Here is a 16130-nt window from a genome sequence, read left to right on the forward strand (position 1 = left end):
TTAGATAAAGATATACTCAAAACTATATACATATTATTAATTTATTATATATTTGGAATTTAGCCGTAAGCTAAAAATAAGCTTTAAAAAGATTTAAAAATAAGCAGATTTTATATACTTAAATTGTATTTATTTACTATTTTGTAAAGATAAAGACACATCACTATCTTCTTGTTCTTCTAATTCTGATAATAGTTCAAATGCCTCTTTACATTTAAATGTTTCAGCCACATCTTTTGGTGTCTCGTTTCTATGGTTGGTGAGGAACAAATCTGCTCCTAATTCAACGAGTATATCGATAAGTCGACAGTTGTTACTCATAGCTGCAAAGTGGAGGGCTTGCCGTCCACCGGGTGCCTCTGGATCATTTACAACAGCACCTTTCTTCACAAGAAGTTTCAATATTTCAGCGTCTTTTGTAGTTGGCGTGCACATCATCACAAATTCTGAAATATTTATTACGTATCGCATATTAGTACTGTACATTTTTTCTCTAATAATCTAATAACACCCGACCCCAGTTGGAATAGCCAACTGAGCCTAAATTATAAATAAAAAATTGCTAGCAAACGGTAGCAACAATCGCAGTCTGTCATGGCGAATTCGGCTTTGATAAGTAATTAAAAAATAAAACCGGCAAAAAATAAAAATAAAACACTAACGAAGAAATAGACCTGTATCCACTGGATTAGATCGTGGTACAATTTCTGCACCATGATCGAATAATCGGTTCGCTATATTGTATGATGGTCTGCAAATTTATTTAAGAGTAATCAACATCTCAATTAAAATAGGTAAATGCTTCAATTAAGTATTATTATATTAATATAATCATAGAAAGGTGTTTAATTTACCTTCTCATTAAGCATAGTGAGAGTGCAGTCATGCCAAGATTATCTTTTACGTTAGTTTTTATTCCAGTCTTCAAAAGCAACATAACAGCGGCTTCACTATCAGAGCAAACTGCTAGATGAAGGGCATTTCGACCTAAGTGATCTTTTTGTTGTATATTTGTTCCACGCCTATAAAATAGTATGAATATAAGTACACTAAACAATTTAACTTATCTCGTCACTGGAAGAGCTAAAAGTCGAAGGCGCAAAGTCGTATTTTAAACTTTTAGCCTTTCCATTGACGATATAGGTACAAATCACACAAGGATAAGTACCTACTTAAATAAGTAAAATCGTTGCAGAGAATACCTTATAAGAATATCAAGAATCTTGTGGTTGCCCGTCTCAGCAGCGATTAAAAAGTCCTTATCTTCGTGAAGAAATTCTACAGCTTCAACAAAAAAGGGGTCATGACTTTCAATTGATTGTAGAGAGCTTGCCGAGCCAATATTAAGCGATCTTGGTGAGCCAGGAAAGGATGGGATGTGGACGTCCAAGGATGACTCCGATAATGCTGAATAAAAAATCAAAACAAACTGTTAAGTGACTTATACTGAAATGCGTGAATAAAATATAGTGATTCTAATCATTTACTCGTTCCTAACTAATCGTAGGTAGGAAGTAATCGAGAATGTGATAATAACTATAAGTGATAATAAGTAATAAAGTTCGTTAAACTCGTTTATTTCACCGCCTTTTTAATAAGTATTTATGAGTATCTAAATATTTAACCGACTTCGAAAAGAAGGAGGTTCTGTATTCGACTTTATTTATTAATTTAAGTAAATTAAACCATATCAGATAATATTGAAGGCCTTATTTATTTGGATATATTTAAAACAGTTTTAATACCTATAATTTAATTTTAATATATAGCATTATTGTTACATCAGTCTAATTTATCTTCGTCACCTTGTTGAATACAACTTTGTGTTGGTTCTATATTTGATGTTAGTGATGTGATTCGGAAGGCTTCAAATTGTTCACCTTCTAGAATAGTTTCCATTTTGGGAACTTTATCCAATACAGATACTCTTTTATGTATTGTTGAAGTTCCTAAATCCATAATAGAATCTTTTACTTTAAGGTAAGCGACGACTATAGAGTCATTGTCATCATCATTGTCGTGTAATACATTATTCGCAGTTTGTATATTAACTTCAGTATTTGGAGCTCTGAGCTCATTTGCAAGTACACTATTCTTATCTTTCTTGCTTGTGGAGGGCGATGTATCAATATTCTTCGTATTTATGTTCGTGGAAAATTTTGTTTTTTTGAGCAAAGAACGCCGTGAACTAGAATTTTTTTGTATTTCTGGATTTAAATTGGAATTTTCTTGTGTTGTAGAACTTTTTCCCGAAATATATTGAAAGTTTGTATCGTCTTCATTTGACAGCATATTCGACTTAAATGCGCTAAAGGATCTTTCTACAAATAACCTTATTCTCTGTATCCAACTTAGGTGCCTGGAACTAATCAATTAATATGGATAGGGCTTTCACACATATTTTTCCCATTAAAGGGTTGCTTTATTTCATAGTGTCTGATGCAGAATTGATTACGTGAGCTTTTTTCTAATTGTAATGTTTCTGAAGCTTTCATCAAGTCTAAAATATGTCCTGGTAACACTTGCTCAGAATAAAACAAATTCAAGGCAGATATAAACAAATCTTTTCCCAAACGTTTTAAAAACATAACAATGTAATAAAAGATATACAAAAACATGTCATACTTCGACCAAGTGTGGGTTTCTTCATTTTCCAGTTCATTGCAGTTTTCAGTTCTTGATTTTACAGTAGAATCAAGTACTTTCTCAGATTTCTTTCTTAAATTGATATCAACTTCTTCATACATATTAACATTACACTATCTTCTAAATATTTGCTGCGATACTTCAGAGGAAGTAGCTTTGACATAATCAGTTATGAAGGGTGATTTATTTGTTTAATTTGGCCGATAGAGGTAATAATATTATACCTCTTTTGTATTATGAGTAGGTAGATTTCTTGTATAGGTATACACATGATATGTATTTACTTTTTTTTAAAATATCCATCATCAGTCAAGATCATGATAGCTTAATATGCCCGGTGTGGTTGTAGAGGATTTACGATTATTGTAATCATAATGGCGCTCTACATGATAAACCACAATATCTAATAATCATATTTGAATTTAGGTATAATATATCGTTAGTTATAAACACTATTATCGATAAGTTAGATATATGTGAGATAAGTAAAGAGCTTTATTACAGCAATGTTGGAATATATTGGCATTATAGAACATAATGTTATTTACATTTAGGTACTGATAATGTTTCGATTTAGTAGACATCTACTTTTGTCGTTCGAAGTGAATGTCGCGCATTTACTCTAAACGCAGTTTTAGGGCTTGGATACTAGAGTAAAAGTCAATTTTTCGACAATACTAATTTAATACACAAATGTTAATACCATGTACATTTAGATAGATTAATATAATGTTAAGTGTGAAGTTTGACTCCACTACGGGACATAAATACGATATAGAATAGTAGAAGTAGGCTGAATAATGAGTAGCCATCAAATGTTAATAAATACCTTAATGTTCCTAAATACTCATAACATTAAAAAGAGTAGGTACATGATCTAAAAAGATATGCGGTAAATGAGGTAGGACCAATAATAACGTAGGTATTTGTATTTTTAAGATATTTATTGAATTAAATAGCTTCCATCGATAACTCTTGAAAATTCTAGGCCATATTTATTAAGAAACATATTTGTTACGTTATATAGAAATAATTAAAACATTCATTTTTTTTTGAGTAGGTTCAGAATTTAAATTGAATATTTTGCGAAATGTTTTATAATGTAGGTAATTTCGAAAACATTACGTTGAATAAATTGCCTACTAATAGGAGAAACGTGCGTTACTGTACGGAATGAGTACGGAAGAAGCTAACTAATATCTAACATTAAACTTACAAGTTAAGAATGACCTCAAATTTTCATTTCGACCTGAACTGTTTAAAGTATCAGCCGCCGATACACGGGTATATCCTGTTCCTGCACACGAGGCGCTGAGCGAAGCAGCTCTGCTAAAGTGTAGAGGTCATCACGGGGCCGGTAGTTATTCTGGTGCATCATATTATCAGAACGCTTGCGGGCCACCATGAAACGCTTCATTTTATTAGCATACTGCCTCTTACGACGAGCTTCCTCGTATCTCTGCGCTAGTTCATTGGGATCAACTTGGTACATGTCTGGCATGCCTCGAGCGAGCGCCATACGGTTCTGTTCCGAGAAGTACGAGCGATGCGGATATTCTCGTTCGCGTTGCCCAATTACTACCGGTTCATTGTACCATAAATCTCCATTTTCGTCCACTTCGGGTTGATCGTCTTCCAGAGAGTTCATACGGCCATAGTAACGATCAGCAGCCCATTGGTTGGCATTCCACTCTTGCTTCCTGCGTTCCTGCGCCTCCCACAAATTCAACAAAGCGCGCACATCAGCTGCACTAAGTCCGGAGTCTCGCTTGCGACGTTCTGAAATTGGCCTAATAGAAGAGAAAACAATTTTTTGTTTAATTTTAAATATTATCGTGTCAAAATACTATAAGTAAATTACCAGACGATTACCTGAAGTTTTTCTTATTACCACCGGAGTTTTTGGTTGATACTGTTTTAGCAGAGGCAGCCGCACCGCTTACTTTACCGCTGCCTCGCTTGCGGCGGTACGCATCATGCTCATTCGACATCGTCTCTACAGGAGACAAAGCATCCTCAGGTCTGAAAAAATAGGTGAACTTATTATTAATAAATGGACCATTAAGAGTTTAACCCTAATTAGGCAATATACGGACAACATTTAAAAAAAATTTATTGGGAATACAATCTTTATAAGCATCCACATTGAAATCACAGACTGGCTGACATCACACCAATCATACACATTTTCACATATTTAATGTTAAATGAGTACTAACTTCAAATTTTTCTTTCCAGAATTAGATTTGGTAGCTACTTTAGTCGCGGCTCCAGCCCCTCCTACTTTGCCACTTCCTCGCTTACGGCGCCTCGAATCGTAGCCAGCTGACAGGCCTTCCATTGCTGGGGGCTCGCCGTACAATTCTGGTCTCATGATGAGATTATCCAGTTCTCCGGTAGCTTGAGGAGAGTCATATCTCTGGTCCACTCCTTGTTCGTATCCTTCAGAATTCCCTGTTAAAATTTATTTGTATGAAATATCACCTATATGCAACATCCTATGTGCTACTACTGTACGCGTCACGATACAAATTTACCTTCCTCGCTGAGCGCGAGTGGGTACGGTTCCAGATCATTCTTGTCGCTCTTGTTCAAAAATAGGGATTGTGTGTCATCTTTCGTTTGATCCCAATTTTCTGGTAACTCCCCGATGGGACCGCCTTCTACAATTTCAAATAACTTTACAGTTTGGACTAAATCACTTTAGTAGGTATAATACCTAAGTGTTTCATTACTTTTGAATAGCATCGCCGCCGCCACACAAATCACAATATCAGTAGGTATGGCGTTTATCTCATTGTGGAGACGTTATAATTTAAACCTGTCACTATTTAAAGCAAATTTTCAAGTTAAGTCTCTTTCGCTATCATACCAATTATTACGTATAATTCCGATCAGAAATGATGGTAGGTTACTGATGTTCAAAAATAATTATCAATGTCACCTACGTAGTTTGATTATATTTATTAAAAAAATAATAGTTGTTTTTAATGATTTTCTTAATTTTTTCATTGTAATAAAACCCGAATAGGTACCTATAATATAATATTATAATAAACATTATTTTGTTTCCTAAAAGTGTCAAATTCACCGAGAGACAAATGCAACTAAATGATAATAAACATATTGGCTTTAATAAAAAAATACTATTTAGTTTCTAATGTTTCTAATCTTGCGGCAATGCTTGTAAATGACAAATTTTAATAGGCGTATAAAGTATATATAATTGAATAAATAATATTAGCAGCTAAATATTTCACATAGGTAGGCCATAGGTAACAAGAGAATTCGCATTGGGAAATTAAACAAAGGCAAATGTCTAAACTAGCCTCCTTAAAAATCTTGTAACAGTAACTGAAATTGAATATATCAAATATAAATAGAACTAGTTCTTGGATGCAACACACGAGGGAAAGGTCATAGTTGAATCATGAAGAGAAAACTACGCCGCAGGTTCGGCGCAGACGAGCCACCTGTTGCTAAATATAGAGCTCTCCTATCGCTCGCCGGCTAATCGATACACGAGACAAAACACCACCACCCACAGCATGCGACATAGAAAACACAGTACTTAAGTTTTGCAATATACTCTAAATAAAAAATAGAACAATTACAACAATTACAAGCCCCGAATATCGTACCTTTGTTAGTAGGCGTTGGCACCGCATCGGTCACTAGGAAAACCGCGAAGATCGCGGTCAAATAAATTAGTAACATTGTTAGTAATGCTTAATTCGCAATGTAAAAGTATTTAAGTTGACTGATTATTAATATTTTTTAGAGAAAACGGATGCGTTGATGAAGTGTCGGCTCTCAGGGAACGAGTGTCGCTTGCCTGAACCCGCTGGAGAGAAAAGCCGTGGTTCCTGTCGATACATTTGCGACATGCGCAGTCCCGGCACCAGGGATGGATTGATCCCTAATATATTTTATGAGTATAGTTTTAATATTTAGTTTTTCTTTATAAGGTAATGTAAGAAAATATATTGATAGTTTATTATTTATAAGCTTGGAGCTTTCGTCTACGGCATCGACAGTAGATTCTAGTGTTAATGTTTACATTTTGAAGTACTAAATACTTTTGGCATAAAAAAGCGTTTTTGTTGTATATAAGTATTACAAAGAGTGTAATTTATTGTTATGATATTACTTAAGCAGAAATTCGATAGGTCTTACTTTAACGGATTTGTCTGACAGGAATATATAAAAATCGAAATGTACTTTTTATTACTTAACTGTATGTTGAGTCGTGTAAAAAATAAGCCCAACGTAATATCTGCGCGAAATAATGGTCTGGAATATTCTATTCTAAGACATTGTAGAGTTCGGCCCCGTTTCGATGACGTCTGAGTCTGTAGAGCTAACTTGTTTAGCATCATAAAATATGTCTTATTGCTTGGAAGATGAACCGAGACAAGCAGAAGGCGACAGAATCTATTAATTACAGTACATTAAACAGCTTACACGATTACCCCGCTGATTTTAATGATATTAAATATGAAGAGACCTTTAGGGTTAAATTTTACCTATGACCTTTAACTCCCACACGTATCTGCAATACTATTTGTGTATGCTTGTACCTATCGATATATTATTTAGGTACTTATTTGATCTTCTTTTGTCATAAATAGACGTTTGAGGTCGATTGTGTTCATAGGCGTTGAGTGTTTTTCCGTTGTGTAAAATCGTTCGTGATACCAATTTAATAGATAGGCATTACGTACTTACCTAGAACATAATATCTACCTACATAGTTAACTATAAGTATTGAATTGTTATCAGCTAGTGATTACAAATATGTAAGACGATCGTTCCCACGTCCGACACTTAGAATTCTGTTATATATCGAACTATTAATGCAGAACAACATTGAATGGTCTTTTATGAATGTTGGCAAAAAATATAGCCGCAAGCTATATTTTTTGCAAGTGAATATACGAGTAAATAATTAAAGTTGAAAAACTAAAAACCACGCTAAAATCGCGTAAGGAAAATCGTTAATCCTGGCGATCCTGATGAAGAGAATGGGACAAAATTATTAAAATCATATATTGTCATCGGTTCTTGAGAAGTGTTTCAAATTTTAAATAAATAATTTTAAATAAATTTAATTAAATAATATATATATATATATATATATATATATAGACCATACAATATTCTGAGTCTGATCCTCCGTTGTAGCACAATAACAAAGTTAAGAGCTATCATCTTCATGCTCGGTCACTTTACAACACAAAAGCTGAATGAGCCAGGCAATAGAATGTTCCTGCGAGCTAACGACGTCCTGTAATCAGGTGGTAGGTACCTTCCATTCGAAACTTTGACATGTTTTATGATTTCCTTTCATCGTAATATACCTATAGGTATAATGTCTACACTTCTTATTGCGCCGATATGATTAAAACTGATACACCAGTAAATATCTACAATTCGACTAATCCGCAGATTTCAGTAAATACGTATTGTTTTAAGAATGTGGTGATACGTTTAGTTGACACCTTCTCCTCAATACAACACATCTGTATTCGGTGTCAGGTTGTATAATGACTCTTATTTTCAAATACGTAGTAGGTACTCACTCACACAATAAGAGCAGCAAGAGACTGTGTGCTCGGTTGTAACTTCTATATATTGTGCTTAATAATTAAACCTATCGAAAATGCTGATAGGCTACCTAACTAATGGATACTTGCAACACCAGAGAGGTCACCAAAGCATCGCATCGCCGGCTTTAAAGGAGAGCTCTTTACACTTGTTTTTAATAATTAAATGTCTATACCTATTATCTTTTACTCTATTATTTTTCTTTATATAGGTATTATTATTTACATTATTTTTCTTTTTATTTAGGTATAGGTACGTAAGGCTGAACAGCCTTACGTACATATACCTAAATAAATGAAAATTTCCAATATTGCCTGTTTTTTTTACTCAGATACGAAATAAATGTAAGTAGATTCCTAACGTAATAAATTTGCAGTAAGTAGGTAGCTACACAAATTATCTACGAGTGAACAAAGTGTTATTTTAAAAAATAGTCTAAAAATAATGTAAAATAAAATAGTCCTTTATGTATCATGTAAAAGAATCATAAGCAAATTTATATTTATTTACTAAGAAAAAAATAAGAATAGAAGAATTATGTAAGTGTATCTTGTTCACAAAGGAATTTAATAATAGACAAGCGTAGGTGGAATCTATTGTAGTACCTTGAAAGAATATTCGTTCAATATTAAAGATCCTTCTTTTATACCTAAGTGAAAATGTTTTCAATAATAAAAGATTTATGAAGGTATATGTATATGTTTCTATATAGTCCGTAGAAAGCTTCTATCTTATATAACAAACACAATAATAAAACTAGTGTATGTCGCATGTACTTCGCCTACCCATAGATAGTCTTTACTTGATACTTAAATAGTATCTTAGTGACTAAAATAGTTTAAAATAGTATAGTATCGTAACTATACTTTTTGGTAGCCACTTTCAATCAGGTGCATGCTCATTTGGTACTTCGGTCGATTAATAAAAATCTATCATATAGTTTATCGGACGTTATGTGGTCCTTAAGCTGATTGAATCTTTTTATACCGCCAAATGGAATAGGTGTTGGTAACATGCCTGGTGTGGTAAGAGAGACAGACTTTTCCGAGGCGTTCCAGCTTAGTCCTCAGGGGTAGTTGCGCATTTGTGGCCGACCTCAGGTAGGAATATCTAATCCTATCTACGGTTGATTACAGATGTCCATGGGCGGCAGTAGCCACTTACCATTAGGTGGACTGTTTGCTCGTCTGCTACACCTATATTATATAAAAAAAAAACATAAAGAAACCACAGAGAATTGTATTCAATTATAATTCCAAGATAATTATGAATACAATATGTGGTGAAGGAAGGATTGAGTTTTTTTTTATAAAATAGGAGTAGCAGACGAGCATGCAGTCCACCTGATGGTAAGTGGGTACTGCGCCCATGGACATCTGTAATCAACCCTAGATAGGATTAGATTCCTCCTGCGGTCTGGCACAGATGCCCTGCTACCCTTTAGGACTAAGCTGGAAAGCCTCCAAGAAGTGTCTCCCTTACCACACCCTTCACACAGCAGCGCTGCTATTATGCTAACACTGCTATTATGAGGCAGAAATAGGTGTGGTGGTGGTGCCGCTGGAGTCGAACTACAAAGCGTTCTACCACCTTCATAACTCAACTTCGATGACGAACTTGAATATACCAAGCATTTAATTCGACACCTGTCCGTTAAAATACGGTTCAGCTTTAAAATAATCAGCGGTTAAAATACGGTCCTTTGGGATATTTTTATCGCTAATTAATCTTTTTAAATAAAAAAGTAACGCAAACAATGATACAATGCAATAAGATTTCGCAATACTTTATTATCTAAATCATATTAAAACAATGCATGGCTAATGGTAAAATGAACAAAAAGGTAAAGTGAGTAAGGAATATTTTTCAAAGGTAATTTACCTACCAATAATAATATTAGTTAAATGGCTAGATATCTAATTTAAGATATAATGTGAGGTTTATCTTATACACTTTTTAATTGAGACATCATTAAGCTTTTAAAATTAGTTTCTTATTTACAAGAAGTAATATTAACAATGTCTTTTAATCAATACTTCAAATATTAGTCCTATTGAACATTGATATAGAATCGTAAGTAATCGGTTATTTTATTATTTTATTGGTGAATGTAACAGTACAGTACAGTAACTGTAATGCTGAATTTACTATGACTTTAAATTTAATTGATAGTTCTTCCAACTAAATAATTGTATTGCATACTCTAAGACACATTTTATTTCACATTTGTACTTCTTCTAATCTTAATTTAATCAACAAACATTACATTAGATAATGTAAAGGGTAAAAATAAAATTACAATTACACAATAAATAAACAATTACGTTGACTTACATTTTTACTTTTGAATCATATTTTGTTACAAATGAAAAGAAATGAAACTTATATCTGAGCAATTCCAATACAGAGATAATTCAATTCTGAGCCATTCCAATACAGATTCCAAAAACAATTTGGCTTAACTTATGGAAAGTTGATTTTATGTGTAAAATATTATATATGTTTTCGCAAACTTTACCAAAATCTCCTAACATGAATCAATCATGATATAATGTCTTATATTTATCCACTTAATAATTAAAAGAATTGAATAGCATATCAATTGTTAATATGGAACCTTACAAGGTATCCTATGTATGGTTTCATACATCTATCGTATTATTATCATAAAATTACTAATGAAAACTGGTTAATAAATAACTATTAGTAAATGCAACTATATAGTATTTAGTATTATGGTCTTTTCAATATTGGAAGATACATTATAATTATATGATGTAATTCTTATAAATTACATTAAATTTGATATCTAAGAAAACATTACATAAGTTAAAAACAATTAAACTTATTGTTCTGTATACTTTGAAGTTAAATTTTTTGATATTACATATTTCAATTACAAAATATCATGGTTGTCTGTCATTTAATATAGCATTGGTAATATAAGTAGCAAAAAGAGATTACAAATTGGTACAAGCTTTGAATCCAAGGATCTATCCAGGATTTTATAAACCTATTTTAACATTTTAAATGTATCATGCACAAGAACTTTAAAACAGTTTGATAATTTTAAATAAATATATAAATAATCACCTATATGATCTGATTAGCTAAAAGTCCAAATCAATTTACTATATTATTATGCTCCTACATTATTGCTATTCAAGTCGAGATATTGATTTGGAAGCACTATTACTTATTAGAAGACTATAAAGATACTTTGTTCACTAATAACACTGCTACAAGACATTAATTGAGGCAATGGTACCTGTTGCCAAATTGAATAATAAAACTTGACAGGCAATAATTACTAAGCAACTTTAAGAAAACTACAGGACTAATTTCAAAGTTACAATATATACAAAAAATCTCAAAAAATACTTCGCCGCCTTGAAATTGAATGAAGCCACAAACGGCTTATTAGTAAGTTCTTTTTTTGAATTCTTGACAAATAAAACATTTTTAGAGAAAATTTACGAATAAGTAACTAATACTGCGTAATTTACATAATAAATAAATAATTGCTTCAAATATTTTAGGGACATTTTAGAACGGATATGTGGCAAAACTTTTTTACACAACTATTTCAATTCTCAAAACTGGTTACATTTTCTTCTTAGGAGTGAGTAATCTTTACTAATCTATGATTGTTAGATACAAAAATTTTCTATATCTGTTAAAATCATTTCAATTCCACAATTAGTTATTATTTTTTTATATTTAAACTTTATAAAGTTCATCTGTAAAGTTTAGTCAATGTCACTTAGAAAGGATTACCTTACAAGGGTTGATATGAAGTAATATGTACCTTTGTGTATATAGACTTAATTATATATCATTATTCTTGTTACAACCACATATTGCTTCGTACAGTTTATGTCAAGACGTCTATGTCTTGATTAAACCCAAAACAAACACTGTTTCTTAAATAATTGTACTACATGTTCAAACATGTGTATCATTAGTCGACACTATAACCTTTTCTTTGGCTTTTTACTTGATTTTCTATTTTCATTCCTTCGTCTCTTTTTATTAGAGTCACTATCAGTACTAGATGAATCACTAGAAGTGGAGCTGGAAGATGTAGATGAAGAACTACTGCTACTGCTACTTGAAGAAGAACGACGTCTCTTTCGTCTACGTTTTTTCTTGTCTTCTCCACTTGAAGATGAGTCACTAGAGGATGTACTTGAATCTGATGTGTCACTATCTGAAGATGTTGACGGTTTACGTTTTTTTTTATCTCTCCTTATATTATTTTTACCTTTCATCTTCTGTTTTTTGTCTTTTTTTGATTTAACTTTATCTTTTTCGAATACTGGTGATGGTGTATGTGGTTCTATTTCTTGAGATTCTTCTCTATTTTTATTATATTTCATCCCTTCCTTCCTTGCTTTTCTATGTTCTCTTGTTTCTCTATTATGTTTTGTGACTTTGTTATTAGACTCATCCCTAGAGTCTTTTTTATGTGTGTTGTGACTTTTACTAGTGTGTCTATCATTAGTTTTGTCCCTTTTATCCTTTCTACTTTGGTCTCTATTGTCCTTATCTTTTCTTGTTGGAGATCTAGAATTTTCCCTTCTGTCATTCCTCTCAGGAGATGGTTTAGCTGATTTCTTATGTCTATCATAGTCAACATCATGTCTTTGTTGGTTATCATATCTATTTGAGTTATTTTCACTATTGTTTTTACTAGATTTTTCAGTTCTGGATTCCCTAGAATAGTTTTGATTACTATGATTTCGATCACTCCTTGTGTATCTATTTTGAGAACTGTCTCTTCTAGACCTACTCCTACTTCTATCTCTTCTGTGATTGTTGTGTCGGTCATTTCTATATGTTTTATCCCGATTATCTCTTTCCCTATTCTCTTGATCTTTGTAATGTTGTCTTCTATCATTTCTTTCTCTACTAGGTGACCTTTTTGACCTGCCCTTTTGTATGTCTGCATGTTTTGTGTCTTTTTCGTTAAAGTACTGTACACCTCTTCCTTTTCCCAACCACCTCATTTTTGACACTGATTGAGAGAAGTCAACATGTATACGGCGGTCATCTATCAACACATTATCCATTTTGAAATATGCATCTTCACAGGACTTTTTATCATCAAATTCAATAAAAGCATATTGTAAGGAATCTCCAGTCTTTTTATCTCTTATGACTTCACAACTAACAATTTTGCCAAAACGACTGAATATGATTTCAAGGTCATCATCAGTTGTAACTGGATTAAGTTTACATACAAATAGGACATTTTCTGGTGGTGCGATATCGGCATCTGGTAAATCTCCTACTATTTCCAAGATGGTAGCACGAGCTTTGGCCTCTTTTTCTTCTATCATCTCTTGAATTTCTTCATGACTTTTACCTTGTGTTTCATCAATTTCCTCGTCTGGAGCTATCCTGCCTCCTTTCAACCGTTCAGCATTCGGCGAGGGTGATCTAGACGGCGCTCTGAGCCCAGGTAAGTCATTGAAAGGGTCTTCAAGTACAACCGTGTGAGTTATCCTGACATCTTGATAAGGGCGATGTGTTTCGTCACAAATCACCTCGTTAAGCTTGGTGAGCACTTCGTGTCCTTCCGTAACCTCCCCTATAACACAATGCACACCATCCAATGAATCTAAATCAGGAGCAAGAGTGAAAAAGAATTGTGAGCCGACCATCATATCATCAGTACATACCATTGAGAGCAAGCCAGCATCGGTGTGACGTATTTTAGGCATCTTTTCGCCGGAGAAAAATCGTTTGCTGGCGCCTTCGAGGAGGCCCCAAATTGATTGCCCACCGGATCCTTCGCCGCTTGGATCGCCCGTTTGAGCAATGAATCCATTGCGGATGGTGTGAAATAAGTTGAAATTGTAATATTTCATCTTACAAAGCTTCAAGAAATTCAAACATGTTGCGGGTCGTTGGTCTAAATACAGGTCCACGGTAATGTCTCCGAGAGTTGTTTCTATTACGACAGACATTACGAGATCAAGTAAGGCGGTTAAAATCTTTTGTATCGCATCAGCGTTTTATACTTTTTACGATTTAATTATAATTGAAAAATTCTGACACATCACACATCACACAACTAACATAAATAAACCTAACCTAAAACGCTTACAGATTCAGTGTTGCCAATTCATTCGGTAGTTTTTCCTTGGAATGTTATTTAAAACGATACAAAGATACAATATTCAGTATAGTTCTCGTCTGCTAGTTCGCTCTGAAGTTGTTCCGAGCAGGAGTTATACGGCGACGCGATTCATTTCTATATTCAGAGCGGACTATCAAAGTGTATAGAAACCTATATAGGAAACGATTACCGAGGGGGCTTTACTAGCGAGCTGCTTTTTATTCTGTATCTGTATCATCTATAATTAAGTATTAGTTAAATCAATATATTTTTTGAAACTGTTATTATTACTGATGAAGCTCAATAAAATATTCATAAATATTCTTAATTTTTAAATTTATTTTCTACTGTAATTTAGGGTAAAAATTAAATAGTAGGCTACACTGAATTAATTGATTTTTAATTATTGTGGACCAACGATGTTCAAAACGTTCAGTCTTACGATTTTTAAAATGGAATATATAGTATCTTATAACTAGAGACCGGATAATATGCAACATAAAAAGCTTGAAATATGCATGCAAATATGCATGAAAAATGCCTAAAATATGCACGAAAACTGACAGAATATGCAACATTAAATGAGTTTTTTTTGTTTTGTAAATATTATTCCTTTAGATTTAAGTATTTTGTTAGTAAATACTTGTCTTATGTTTTACTTTATTATGTATGTATCTTTTTAATTTATTGTTATTTGATAAAATAAAAAAACTATTAAGTTTTATATTTTTTATTAAAAAATCAGCATACATTTATAGAAAACTATCCATTGATAGATGTTAATCGATACAGCAGACATATAACATTATTTAATATTTTTGTAAACATTAACAATCAAGTATTGTTCCAAATGTTCAGTGGTAAGATTATGTCTTCGATCATTCAAAATATTTTTAAATGTTTTTCTCGCAAACTCGACAATATAAAACATTTCCGTCGTAAGTAAATGTTCCAGGAAATTCACTTATCCACGAAGACACACTTTTTTTTTCGGGAGGCATTGTACACACACAAAAACTTTTAACTGCAGGTGAATTATCCGAGCACGAGCGTGTCAACAATCAAAGTAATAATGACATGCATAATAGGTGGGAGTAGCGCGGTAGGCGAGCGCGCGGACGCGCGATCATTTGTCTCTTTCATTTTTTGAGTACCTACCAAAACAAAATACGCGCGACTGCCGAGTGCGCTACGCTCGAAAAATACCTACTGTAAATTATAGCAATAATATGCATCATCACTAGATATTAGTAAAAATATGTTATTAGCCTTGAAAATCGCTTAAATATGCAAATGCATATGCAAATATGCAAATGCATATTATCCGGTCTCTACTTATAACACATTTAAATTTTGATATAAATATTGCAAAAAATACAGTTTCGTATTAATCAAATTAATGTTTTATGTTTCTAGTTGCTCCCTCTGGTAGTGAATTGAGGAACTATGAAGACAAGGACATGGAATAGCTATTCACTTACTTCGGAAGTGTCTCCATAGATGGCGTTGTTTTGCTAACTATATTTTTGTATAAAAAATCGTATAATTTAAAAGTGAAATATAATTTTATTGCTATTTAGGAATCAATCTTTTTCCACGATTAACCAAAAACGAATTTGAAATGATCTGATGTGGACGTTTAAGTAACTGGTTGGAGTACTGATAACATAAAAAAGAATCCGCTGGCCCAGCGTTCGAAACTATCAATAAATTAACTAATTTATTATGCGAAAACCACAGGCGATAACAATGT

The 16130-nt window shown here is 32.9% G+C and overlaps 3 protein-coding genes across 4 annotated transcripts; all 3 read right to left on the reverse strand.

The window, feature by feature from the left end:
- Nucleotides 1-123: 123 nt before the first annotated feature.
- On the reverse strand, nt 124-3250 carry LOC140753948 (ankyrin repeat domain-containing protein 22-like). The gene is made up of 5 exons (XM_073088805.1): nt 2626-3250; nt 1203-1407; nt 855-1022; nt 663-751; nt 124-446 (listed from the first exon to the last, which is right to left on the reverse strand). Exons 1-5 carry the CDS (start codon nt 2660-2662, stop codon nt 130-132), a joined length of 816 nt encoding a protein of 271 aa, XP_072944906.1. The 5' UTR covers nt 2663-3250; the 3' UTR covers nt 124-129.
- A 321-nt stretch (nt 3251-3571) lies between these two features.
- Nucleotides 3572-6507, reverse strand: K5 (putative neuropeptide precursor protein). Of its 2 annotated transcripts, XM_073088803.1 has the most exons (5): nt 6288-6507; nt 5184-5309; nt 4866-5100; nt 4519-4668; nt 3572-4436 (listed from the first exon to the last, which is right to left on the reverse strand). In XM_073088803.1, exons 1-5 carry the CDS (start codon nt 6361-6363, stop codon nt 3905-3907), a joined length of 1119 nt encoding a protein of 372 aa, XP_072944904.1. In that variant the 5' UTR covers nt 6364-6507; the 3' UTR covers nt 3572-3904. The 2 variants fall into 2 exon arrangements, with proteins under 2 accessions (XP_072944904.1, XP_072944905.1); XM_073088804.1 differs by lacking the exon at nt 5184-5309.
- Nucleotides 6508-10023: 3516 nt separating this feature from the next.
- On the reverse strand, nt 10024-14340 carry LOC140753755 (uncharacterized). The gene has a single exon (XM_073088525.1). It carries the CDS (start codon nt 14223-14225, stop codon nt 12225-12227), a length of 2001 nt encoding a protein of 666 aa, XP_072944626.1. The 5' UTR covers nt 14226-14340; the 3' UTR covers nt 10024-12224.
- Nucleotides 14341-16130: the final 1790 nt, after the last annotated feature.

This window comes from Epargyreus clarus, unplaced genomic scaffold (genome assembly GCF_041222505.1).
Source record: "Epargyreus clarus isolate Ecla_fem2 unplaced genomic scaffold, WU_Ecla_fem_2.2 ptg000027l, whole genome shotgun sequence".
NCBI lineage: Eukaryota > Metazoa > Arthropoda > Insecta > Lepidoptera > Hesperiidae > Epargyreus > Epargyreus clarus.

Excerpts from the sequence above, each read along its gene's own strand:
- LOC140753948 (XM_073088805.1), bottom strand. The coding sequence starts at position 2,662 with ATGAACTGGAAAATGAAGAAACCCACACTTGGTCGAA. Across the intron at positions 1,408-2,625 it reads GAAACCCACACTTGGTCGAA|CATTATCGGAGTCATCCTTG; the intron begins GTATGACATGTT and ends TTTTTTATTCAG. Across the intron at positions 447-662 it reads GGATACAGGTCTATTTCTTC|AATTTGTGATGATGTGCACG; the intron begins GTTAGTGTTTTA and ends TAAATATTTCAG.
- K5 (XM_073088803.1), bottom strand. The coding sequence starts at position 6,363 with ATGTTACTAATTTATTTGACCGCGATCTTCGCGGTTTTCCTAGTGACC. Across the intron at positions 5,310-6,287 it reads GCCAACGCCTACTAACAAAG|AAGGCGGTCCCATCGGGGAG; the intron begins GTACGATATTCG and ends TTGAAATTGTAG. Across the intron at positions 4,669-4,865 it reads TCTGGAAAGAAAAATTTGAA|ACCTGAGGATGCTTTGTCTC; the intron begins GTTAGTACTCAT and ends CTATTTTTTCAG.
- LOC140753755 (XM_073088525.1), bottom strand. The coding sequence starts at position 14,225 with ATGTCTGTCGTAATAGAAACAACTCTCGGAGACATTACCGTGGACCTG.